An 11,729-nucleotide genomic window follows, 5' to 3' on the forward strand; every position below is an offset into this window, starting at 1 on the left:
TGAGTCAGTAGAGTTGAGGTGGGGCTGGAAAATATGCATCTCCAAGTTCCCAGGTGATGAAGATGGTGTTCATCCTGGGCTTTCGCTTGGAGAACCGCTGGTCTCCGTTGCCGGGACTGGAGCTTTTTAACCAGGCGGCCGATTCAACAATAGGTTACGTCCAATTTATTTGAGAAAAAATTGTTTCAAAAAATATTTTTAGCCCAAGTTTGACTCCCGGTAGCTATCACCATTGATCTTAGTTTTGCCTCTGGAAAAACACAGAGTAAGTAATCTCTTTCCATTGCTGAAAGAGGCCCTGGAGTTTTCCATTCTAGTCCTCCATGGAGGAATTCCGTCCGTAGGCTTTTGATACATGGTCCATTACCCACTGCCGGCTCGAGCATTCTCAGCAATGGGGAGCTTATTCCTTTGCAAGGCATGGGCCTGACTTAAGAACTACGGCCTCATTTGTCTCCTTTTGGGAGCAAACACAGTCGATCATATTCTCTCGGGAATCATACCATTGTCCTGGAAGCTGAGTTAGAGGGTCTCCAGTTAAACGGGGCCAGCCAGCCAATCCGAATGTGTTCTGAGCATCCTAGATATGAGGAATTTTCAGAGCAGATTTCTAAGATGGGGTGAGAAGGGACCCCCTCCCCCTTTTCCCGTTTGCCCTGTTTGTTTGCAAAATGAGCGTAACCTGGGCCTGTGATACAGTTAATTGTGTCTCTTCCTCCCTCTTTGATCTGGTGGGGGCCTGGAGGTGAATGAAGAGGACAGCCACTTGGGAGTTGACAGGAGGAGAATAGGAAGAACACTGCGTCTGAATCAGAGGCCCAGCCCTGCCTCTAGTCCTGTGGGGAGTCAGCTGTAAACAGCCTGGTGACAGTGCTGTCTGAAGGCTGCCTAGGAAAACAGATGAATCTCCCGCCTTTGTTCTAGGTTCTGTCCTCAGCCCTTGCAACCTGTCCCCCAGCACCCCTGGCAACCTACTGTTTGTACTGCCTGCTTTACGGGCAAGCTGTGTCTCTGAAGCCTGAGGGATTTGCTACTTTTCCACCTAGAGTCTCCGGGAACATCCCAGCACTTCTTAACTCTCCTCCTTGATCTTTTCTTTTTTTTTTTTTTTTTAAAGATTTTATTTATTTATTTGACAGAGACAGCCAGCGAGAGAGGGAACACAAGCAGGGGGAGTGGGAGAGGAAGAAGCAGGCTCCCAGCAGAGGAGCCCGATGTGGGACTCGATCCCAGAACGCCGGGGATCACGCCCTGAGCCGAAGGCAGACGCTTTAACGACTGCGCTACCCAGGCGCCCCCTCCTTGATCTTTTCTTAACTTCCTGTAGCCTGAGGCTGTCCTACTTTGACCTCCATAAAAATCTGCTTTCTTACAAATTCTTCTCCTACAGGTGGCCTCCGTCAGCCTCTTGCAGCTGGGCCAGGAGACTGACAAGCTTAAAACCAGAAATCGGGAATCCATTTCTCTGCTCATGCGCTTGGTATGTATCTGGTTTAAGTTGGTCTGGGAACTGAGAGCGCAAAGGCCCCAGGGGCCCTTCTTGAGGGTCTCTGGGTCCCTGCCATTGTCATCACTCAAAAGCATGAACTCAGAACTGAATTTTTGCCTGACCCTCCTCTGGGTCTAGGCCTCACCTTCTGGTTACCATTCCAGACTTGTCATTAATCCCAAGGTAGAGTCTTCAGTGCCTTCTCCACAGTACAGGGCCTTGGCCCCTGGCTGACTGGGTCTTTTTACCTGCAATGTTCTCAAGTCTGACCTGGTGGGACAGCTGTGTCCCTCATCCATGACTGCCTGTCCAGTTCGTGTTTGATTTTGCTTGACCACTTCCTACTGCTCAATGTCTTGTCCTTAAGAAGTACTGTGGAGAGGGTGGGGATAACACAGAGCTGAACAGGGAGAGGGGAGACGGGGGCTCAGAGGAGGGCAGGAATTTTCGCTGAAGAGTTTAAGACAGAGAGCCAGGTGGGCTATGAATCAGGCAGCTCCTGCTATCTTTCTTTCCAAGCTGTGGGCTTTTCGCTACTTTGGCAGAAAGTTCTGGGAACTCTGACTCAGTTAACTTAAAAAAAATCTTTTCCTCATGACCCTGTTTTCCTCTTCAACACGCTTACTCACTCTTGCGCTCTAAAAGTCTGATTCTCCAGGTTAGTGCCGCGCTGAGATATGGTCAGGAGGGACTCCCGCCCCGGGCCCCTGTGTTTCAGAGGCCCTCCTCTGGCCGGTGGGGAGAGGATGTGCCCATCTGGAGCGGGTGCTCCACTCGGAAGTCCACACTAAAGATTCCTGGGACCTCAGGTGTCTCCGCTGAGTGGCCCCAGCCCACTTGTAGGGCATACGCAGAGCTTGTGCAGGGCCTCTTCCCCACGTCCCTCCTACCGAGGCGGCCTGCGCTGCTGGTGCTTACACCTCTAGTGCCGAGGGGTCTGTGGCTGGAGCTGAGATGTGCAGAGAGGAATTCCGTGTGTGTCTACAAAATCCCACCAGCTGGCCTGGTCCGCTCCACCCTGTTCTAGCGCAGAACTCGGAGGAGACTAAGAATTCTGAATTCAAACCTGAAATTATAAAGGGAGATTGTGAAGGTCGAAAAGATAGAACAAACTAGTTTGATTTATTTAGTCACATGCTATGTAGGCTTCCATCTGCACTCTTGGCCAGGCCCACAGATGTTAGGCGCAGGCATGCCTGGGACTCCCTCTGGGACTCCTGTAAGTACACAGGCGTTGAGTGGGATCTGTCTCAGCTAGACACCGCTGGAGAGGGGGCTCGATTGGGCTGACTAAGAATTGTGACGGAGACAAGAAGAGAATGGACGTGCGGGTGGGTGTGGTGGGGGCGTGCGGTGAGGGGTGAGAGGGCAGAGAAGGCAGATGAGGGCAGATGCCAGGAGTGTGCTAGATAGGGCACGATCTTTGGAGCAGCACGACCTTGGGCAAGTTAATTAACCTTTCTGAGACTCCAATTCTTTATCCGTGAAAGTGGGCAGTAATCCTTGTGACAGAGTGGTTAGGAGTCATAAGAAAATATGTGTGAAAGTACCTAGAACGTAATAGATGCTCGACGAATGCTCGTCCCCTCTCTCTGCTGCTCATTCTAGTTTCTGGATGGTTTAGTCGTGCTCCTTCATTTCCTTGGGCAGCTTTCACCTCTGGAAGGTTGGCGGTGACTCTGCGTGGCCCCTCAGCCCTGCCTCCTTCTGCTTTGCTGCTGTCCTCCTGCCTCAAGTGTGGGAGGGCGTCTGCCGTCCCTGGTGGCATCACCGTAAGGCCACAGAGCAGCTGGGGCAGAGCTGGGACCAGGCGCTTTTTGTTAGAGGAAGAGACCCAGGGACTAGCCGCTGCAGAGCAATTTAAATGCAAATGTTTCCCCACAGACACGCAGGGGAAGGAACTGAATTCTGAGTTAAGAGGCTACTCATGTAGCCCCAACCCCTGGCCAGGCGCTTCTCTGCCTGGGGTCTGTCCGTCTTGGCTGTCAAGCCTGGGCAGTGCCCACGCCAGGACTGCCAGCTGCTTCCTGGCATGGGTTTCTCACTGCGGGAGGATTCTCTCAGAGAATCATGGAATTCTAGATGTCAGCATCAGACCAGATCCTGGCTGTTAGTCCCGTCCTTACAATTTATAGGTGAAGGAACTGAGGAGAGGGAGGGAAAGACGACATCTAAAGTCTCCCCCAAAATATATGGGCAGATTTGGGACGAGAACCCAAGTTTCTGTGCCTTTGCTCCAGGGCTGTTTCCACTGCCATGAATTTCCTCCAGTTAGGATCTTGTGATTTTCTGTGCTTAATGGAGCGAACGATAGGAAGTCTGGGGCCAGTGGATCCTTCTTGAAGCCATCACTGATTTCCCTGCACCTGAGGGTCATATCCTAGGAAAGAGAGCTTATCTCTCTCCTGGCGTAAGGTTTGAAAGTCTTGCCTAGCAAGAAATCCCTTCTGTTATCCAGCCCAAGATCCGGGCTACCGCTAGACTTCTTTTCCTTCAGCCTGCGGTGTCCGTTCCTCTGAGGCCGTCGTGTGTATAGTACGCCCGTGTTTCAGGAGAGCAGAATCTCCCACATTTTAAAACTTGAAAGGACTTCGGAGAGAGAACCATGTTAGAGTCGATATGGTAAATTCTCTTTCCAGAGTGAATCTTCAGGATTTGAAACACCAGCCGTATTGGGGAGGGCCCGTCTGTGTGAACTGCCTGAGGGGATGGGACAATTCTCTCCAGTGTGTTTTTTAGTCCCACAACCTCATGGATGAGGAGGGCACTGAAGGAAACACACCGTGTTCCTCCCTCAGGGGTGGGGACCCTCCAGCCCAACGTGAGCTTGTGGGGCTCTTTGCTAGTATGCCCCCCTGTCTCCTGCCCTCCACTGCTACCCGCAGTAGTATCCAGGCACCTTGAGCTCTCTTTCTGCTTGGCTGTGGGGGCTGCTGGGATTACCACAGCACGCAGGCTTCTAATTAAACTAATTAATCATGCCTGCTCCTTTATGCAGCATCCTTACTGCTCACCGAGCACCGTACTGAGGGAGGGAGGATACTGAGCCCCGGCACAGGGGGACCCATGTGGATTCCAGGCCCTTCTTTCTTGGCCTGCCGTGGTGATTGTTTCCTTCTCCGTAAAGCTTTGTCTTTAGCACTTTTATCCAACCTTACCTGCTTCTGCACTGCCCGCCCACATTTGGTTGGCATCCAGAATGGGAGAGAATGGGAGTCTTTCTGCCACCAGAGAAGTGATTCTTTCCTGCCTTCTGCTTCTGAGTCCTTCATATAACCCTGATAAGGGGCCCAGGGGCCATTAAAATGAAGCCGAAGAGACCACATGGCTTTCTTAAAGCTAAACCAAGTGTGGAAAGAAGGGGGGTATGATTTGAAACGTGTTCACTTGTAACTCTCAGGGCCTCAGGGTGCCCAGGGAACTGAATGAAGGAGCAGGGTATCACAGAGGTATACCCCGCTCGAGGTTCTCATCTCTTGACCTGTTCTCTTCCAGGTGGTGGAGGAGTCCTCCTTCCTGACCCTGGACATGTTGGAGTCCTGTTTCCCTTACGTCCTGCTTCGAAATGCCTACCGGGATGTATCCCGGGCCTTCCACCTGAACCGAGTGGCAGCCAGTACCCACTGAGGGCCCTTTGGACCCACCTAAACCCATGAAGCAAGCTGTAGCCGGTTCCTCAAGGGATGGGCTCAGGAGCCAGAGCTGATGAACAGACATACGGAGGAACGGTCCAGGGCTGAGAAATACAGAGAAATGGGGCAGGCTGGCTGCGGGTGGGGGTGGGGGTGGAGGACAGTTTATGGGAAAAGTGTGGAAACTGGGACCATGTGTGTGAATTTTTACAATGAAAAGCACGAGTGACATGCAAGTACGTTTTCTCTCTCGTGGTGGCTAGTGCTTGAGCTCTGACTGGCATGGGTCTCTCGCCCTTCATCACTATTCTAGGATAATGCTGGCGGACAGAGGCGATCAATCATCATATTAAACCATAATGAGCTTATAATCCTCCCACTGGAGCTGCTATTGTCTCCGGCACATTCATTAGGACGATTATCTCCTCTCTTCCTTTTCCAAATGTGTTCGGCAAACATTCAGCTCTCTCCTACTGCAAAGCAGTAGCAAAGGAACCCCCTTTTCCCATTGTGGGGCTCTCTCAGGAGTCAAGGGTCTCTCCCTCTGCCCCCAGCTCTCCTGCCGACATGGGCGATGAGGGCGTGCTCTTGGGAGATTTTTCACTGGCCCCAGCCCCCCTCACCTGCTGCACCACACCTTGCGGGGAGCCAGTTCTCCCGTCTGTTTAGCTGAAACTCCTCCTGCTTTTTCTTTGACATCACTACAACCCAGAGCCCAGGGTCAGTCTAGCTAATTCTAGGTCACATGACAACTAATTGGGTCAGAGTCATGTGGGTCTCCCTCCCAGATCATTTGGGGTACTCTCCCTTCTATCTGGAGCCACTGATGTAACCCAAACCCCCTTGCCATCCCGGGTACCGCTGTTGCTCCAGGCAGGGATTTCTCTTCTAGATCTTAGATTTCACAGACCTCGTTAGATTATAGGGCCCTGAGGGTGGGTATACTTGAGGGAGAACAAGCTGTTTCAACTTAGCCCTTTTCTGTACTAATTAGAATTTCAAGTGTCACAATGCCTGGGGCGTTCAAGATAGCACTAACCTAGATTTAGTTAACTCCGTGGCAGGCGTCAGTGGCCCCATCCGTCACTTCTGCGCACCCATGGCCAGGGAGGACTGGAGCACAGATCATGTGTCGAGGGTCGAGAGTGGCTCAAGTGGGCAAATATCATTAACTAGTTGATTAATTAGGGTCATGTCCACATTTTCATGATAAAAAGGAAGCAATTGTCGGTTTTCAGCAAAACCGTCCAGGGTCCATGAAAAGCTGTTTGGTAGCTGTTTTGAACTTTGTATGTATGGTTGATCTTTATCAACCATGGCTTAGTCAATACTTTTTAGGTTTTGTACTCAGAATCGATACACGAGTTTTTCTTGGCAACGATGGTGTGCTCTTCAGGGCAGAAGCAGTAGAGTACCCAGCTTCCTGCATGGGCTGGTTGCCCTTCCTTGTATGAAAAGGACGTCATGTTCTAAAGGAGGGATTCGGGGTCAGAGGGCAAAGTTGATGAGGAAGAGAAGGCTCAGAAGCATCTGAACAACTACTCCTGGACCCTCATCTCTGCTGGGGTCTTGTTCTTGGGGAGATAGAGACCTCTTTTCCATGCACACGTAGAGCTGCTTGAGAGGAGCCTGACAGAGGACAGCAAGGTAAGTTGCTGCAGGGAAATAGAGGGTAGACATGATACTTTTTTTAATTAAAATTTTTATTGAGAGAGGGGTGCCTGGCTGGCTCAGTCAGTAAAGCATGGGACTCTTGAGCTCAAGGTCGTGAGTTCAAGCCCTACGTTGGGCATAAAGCTTGCTTAAAAAAAATTTTTTTTATTGAGATAGTTAATCCACATGCACTTGTAAGAAATAACACAGAGACATTGTGTGTCAACCATACTTCAACTAAAAAAAAAAAAAAAAGAAAAGCACACAGAGAGATCTTATATACCTTTACCAGTTTCTCCCATAGTTAACATCTTGCATAACTATAGTATATTATCATGACCAGGATATCGACTTTGGTACAATTCAGGATCTAATCTAGATTTTCCCAGTTTTACTTATACTCATTCCTCTGTGTGTGTCTAGTTCTATACAGCTTTCTCTCTCTCTCTCTCTTTAAAGATTTTATTTATTTGAGAGAGAATGAGTGAGAGAGAGAGAGCATGAGTAGACTGGACGGAGGGGCAGGGGGAGAGGGAGAAGAGACTCCCTGTTGAGCAGGGAGCCTGATGAGGGGCTTGATTGTGGGGCTCGATTATGGGACTCCATCCCAGGATCCTGAGAGCATGACCTGAGCCGAAGGCAGACGCTTAACCGACTGAGCCACCCAGGTGCCCCCGTACAGCTTTTTCAGGTGTAGGTTTGTGCATCGGCCACCACCATGGTCAAGACCGATAAGGATCCCTCATGTTGCTTTTTTTTACAAACACATCCCGTTCCCCTTCCACTTCCCTAACCCTTGGCAATAGAAATCTGTTCTCCTTTTCTAAAATGTTGTCATTGGACATAATATCTTTTTACAAACATGTAATTACATATTTCTCTATTACGTGTACTTTTTCAAAGTGCTCTCGCATCCTTTATGACAATTCGGCAAGGTAGCCAGGGAAGGCTTCCCTGTTTTAGGCCAGTAAACAGGTTCAGAGAGGTTCAGTGATTTAGTGAAGGTCCCATGCTCAGCAGCACATCTAGAACTGGCACCCAAGTCTGGTGTCAACCCTAGACATTTCTACCTGACCAGACTGCCTCTTCATCTGGGAAGACGCGGTCGTTGGAATCCAGACACTCTAGAACGAGCAAATGGGAGAAGGTGAGGGCATGGTGGCCTTCCTGAGTAAGGGACAGGTGGGGCTAGGTAGGGAGAGATAGGGATCAGGCTTACAAAAATCCCCAAAATGTGGAGGTGTAAAGAAGCCAGAGATAAGGGAACAAACCAGACCACCCTGTCCTAGGTGTCAGAGGTGGGGTCTTGTTATAACAGCTACTGTGACCAACACAGAATTACCAGACCCTAAAAAGGAAGTCAGCCACTGAAGGCGTTATCACTAGTCCTTACTCAGTGGTGCTATCAGTAGAGATGTTAAAAGGATTTAAGTTCCCTGGTGAGCCTTCAATTAAAGACCAACCCTAAAAGCCCTCAGTGGCAACCCTGTCAGGACCCCTCTCCTGAGAGCTTTTTCTGTATCCTCACTCAATAGAACTCTATCACTTTACTCACTCTCCTCGGTCGGGCGAGATTCATTGTTCGATTCTGTGAGACAAGAACCTCGCCCTCCCACTTCATTACACCTGAAACAAATGGTGAATGTCTAGAGGTGAGGGGACAGATGCGGTGACAGGACCCATCAGCACTTTCGGCAGTATGCTTCCTTGACCAGGAGGGTCTCTGACCCCTGACAGTGGGGGACACAGTCAGTGATGAAGGGCTCTCAGATCCCCCGGCTTGTTTTATTCAGGCCTTAAAAGAAAGTGAGGAATGACTATCAGGGAGAAATTCTGGCTGCAGTTGTTTTGTCTTGCAGGCAGAGAGTAGGTTCTAGCCTCAGCATTCTCATTAGTGTAGTTTTCATTAAAATCTCCATTAACTTGTTTGCAGCAACGAGATGGAATTATCCGTCCCGCCAGGCCTGGGGCGAGACGCTTGCAGAAGGGCTCCGTTTCCTGCGGGCGGTACAGACACTGCTGCCCCATGAGGGTGTTCAGTTCAGTGGGCAGGTGGGGCTGGCCCGGCCGAGGGGATCTTACCTGGTGGCCCTTTACCTGGGAGGACTAGAACGGCTTCGATTTGAGCCCTGGGGCCTGGGAGGGAAGGAGGTCCTCGCTAGGGCTGAGACTTCCCTCCTGTAGGTCCTTGTGCCTCTCAGTTCTTCTCCAACAAAGTTTGACGGAGAAGAAGCTGGCACATGGCTGCAATGCACTCACGAGGTTGGGGGAGGGTGTTCTTCCAGTCCCCCCCCCAGGGCCTCCTGCCCCTCCTAAGTACCTGTCATCAAAAGAGAGGATGACGAACCCCCCTCAGCCCCCACACCTCAGGGAGTTGTCAAGTACTCTCCCTCCCACCTGAGTAGGAAGCGGGAGCACAGGCCAGGTTGCGGTTGAGGAAGTCAGAAGTTAACTTGAGCTGAGTTTGCAGCTCTGGAGAGACGGAGCAGCAGGCTTTTCTCTTGTCACTTTGGAAGGAGAGGATTGTGAGGCCGCCCCTTGAAATAGCATTCCCGTAGGAGGCACATCACAGCCATCCATCACTGCTGCCAAAGCATCACTTTTGGTCTCTATCAAACTCAAAGCTTGTTGGGAGGAATTGTGGGGCTAGGGGAGTGAAGAGGCAGGGTCTCCAAGGGGCAGGGGCAGTTTGGAAGGCAAAAAGAAGCAGCCTGGAAAAGGGGGGCTGGGGCAAGGGGACAGGGAGAGAAAAATCGTGGTCTTTTGAGCCTATGGATGGAGCAGACATATCTGGTTTTTATCCGGGTAGAGGAAGGGTAAGGCAGACATGGGACTAAACTGCCGCGAGGATGAGGTTGAGGTTAAACAGCAGGACTGGTGACTAAAGAAGGAGAAAGAAAGCCACAGGATGGAAAAAGCACAAGAAAAAGGTTAGGAGGCTTGGCCCTGGCTTTGTTGCTTACTCTCTGTGGGGACCACATCATTTTTCTGGGCTTAGTTTTCCCACTTGTTACATGGAGGGGGTCAGACTAGATGGACTATAAAGTATCTTTCATGGATAACTTTTTGTTTTGTTTTGTTTCGGTGAATTTTCCTTTTCTTAAAATGGGTTAGGAGTTGGGGGCCTGGGAAATCAGGGTGGGATATGCCACTGTGTTGACAAGATCCCTCTGGAAGTACGTCTCCCGCCTCTTTTCCACCTCTTTTTGTTTAATACCTACCTAATTTGGGCAGCTCCTTAGCTCTGATCCTAATTTGCAATTCTTTTGTAGTTTCCAGCCCATTCTTTTTCAGTTGTTAAGGAAGGTGATTGCTCTCAAGTTTGAGATCTGGATTGTGTAGGAGTCTGACTGGGGTCTTGGCTGCCGCTTTGCCTTGGCTGGGACTCTTCCGCAGGCAGGCGAGGAGGGGAAAGGGAGATGGACGCAGAAGCTAGATGGACAGAGACGGGGAGTCCCACACTCTTTCTGCTTTTTCTCCTTCTCTGACTGCCATCTCCTTCTGCCTGGGTACTTGCTAGGAGCTGGTTCTGCTGATACCTCTCTGTCCTGCCAGGTCTGAAGGTCTGACCTAACCTAATTACCTACGAGGCAATTCTTTTATGCTCGAAGTCTTCGCCCAGGCACTTCACTTCTACTCTTTTCTCCTTCATTGCCTGCGCGGGGGGGGGGGGGGGGGCTCACCCCGATATTTAGAATGGAGTAAATACCTTGTCCTGACCATCCCTCCTTCCAACCTCCAGACCCCTTGAAATTAAAACTCACATTCTGCGATTCTGGATTAGTGGCCTGTTTGGAATCCGGCAGTTAGTGAATATATCTCCACTTTCTGTTTACATGGGATTTTCCCACAGCGCTAAGGTAGGTGGTCATTAAGGAGGAGAGCAATTCTAAGGGACCCTAAGGTGCTTCCTGCCAGAATCCTAGGTAGGATTCAGCCGGATGGAAGAGGCTTGCCCTGTTACGAAGTCTTGAATTTCAGTTCATTAATTCTACAAATTTTTTTTAAAAAAAAAGATTTTATGTATTTATTTGAGAGAGAGAAAACACAAGCAGGGGGAGGGGCAAAGGGAGAGGGACAGGGAGAAGCAGACTCCCTGCCCAGCCGGGAGCCTGACGAGGCTGGGCTAGATCCCAGGACCGGGGGGCTCCATCCCAGGACCGAGGGATCATGACCTGAGCCGAGGGCAGGTGCCCAACCTACTGAGCCACCAGGCGCCTCTCATTGTACAAACGTTTTAAGCAGCTACGCTGTGTTGTGCTGGGTCCTTAGCCATTAGATTTCTTTGACTGAAGACAGAATAAGAGGAAAGAAGGAGGACCCGCTACAGGAGGGGCTGAGGTGAGACGCCAGGAGCGGTTTCCTGGTTCTAACGCAGTTCTGTACAGAGATGACGCGGTCCCGCCTGCTCTGGTGGCTTCTGTCTGGAAAGCTTTAAGCTTGGAAGAAGCTCCCACTGGCCAGGCGGATGGGTAGAGGCACGGGGGGAAGGCCACAGCGACGGAGACCTATCAGGACCATCGAGTCAAGGGAACCGAGGAGAGGAACGGGATCCCACGGCCACTCCGAGCAGCCCTGAACTTTTCCCCTCAAAGGCAGGAGCCAAGGCGGGAGGGTCCGGTCCGGGGCCGGGCTCCCGCCGCCACCGTGCCCAGCTCCCCCGGGCACACAGGGGGACTCACCCCGCGCCGTCCCTCCCCACGCGCGGGCGCACGAAGCCCCACGCACACGCACGGCAACCCCAAACCCAGCCCGGGGACGGCCCCGGCCGCCCGCACGCAGCGCTGCGTCCGCCCGCGCGCCGGGCTCCGTGTAAACACGCGCTCGCAGCCCCCGCGCGGGCCACACGCCGCCCTCGTCCCGCGCGCCCGGCTGCGTGCGCTCGGCCTCGGCGCGGCCGTCTGCGTGCGCCCCCGGCAGGGGAGGAGGGGCCGCGAGGAGTGAGAGACGAGCCG

At 51.6% G+C, this 11,729-nt stretch overlaps 1 protein-coding gene across 1 annotated transcript in view; it reads left to right on the plus strand.

The window, feature by feature from the left end:
* The window catches only part of NCKAP1L (NCK associated protein 1 like), a 38,474-nt gene extending 33,117 nt beyond the window's left edge, over positions 1 to 5,357 (plus strand). The window contains exons 30-31 of the mRNA XM_045800849.2: positions 1,391 to 1,480; positions 4,985 to 5,357. Of these exons, the coding sequence (XP_045656805.1) occupies positions 1,391 to 1,480; positions 4,985 to 5,116 (222 nt within the window). The 3' untranslated portion in view covers positions 5,117 to 5,357. The remainder of the gene's footprint in view (positions 1 to 1,390; positions 1,481 to 4,984) is intronic.
* The last annotated feature ends 6,372 nt before the right edge of the window (positions 5,358 to 11,729 follow it).

The sequence above is a fragment of the Ursus americanus genome, chromosome 25 (genome assembly GCF_024610735.1).
Source record: "Ursus americanus isolate L20-20 chromosome 25, mUrsAme1.1.p, whole genome shotgun sequence".
Classification (NCBI taxonomy): domain Eukaryota; kingdom Metazoa; phylum Chordata; class Mammalia; order Carnivora; family Ursidae; genus Ursus; species Ursus americanus.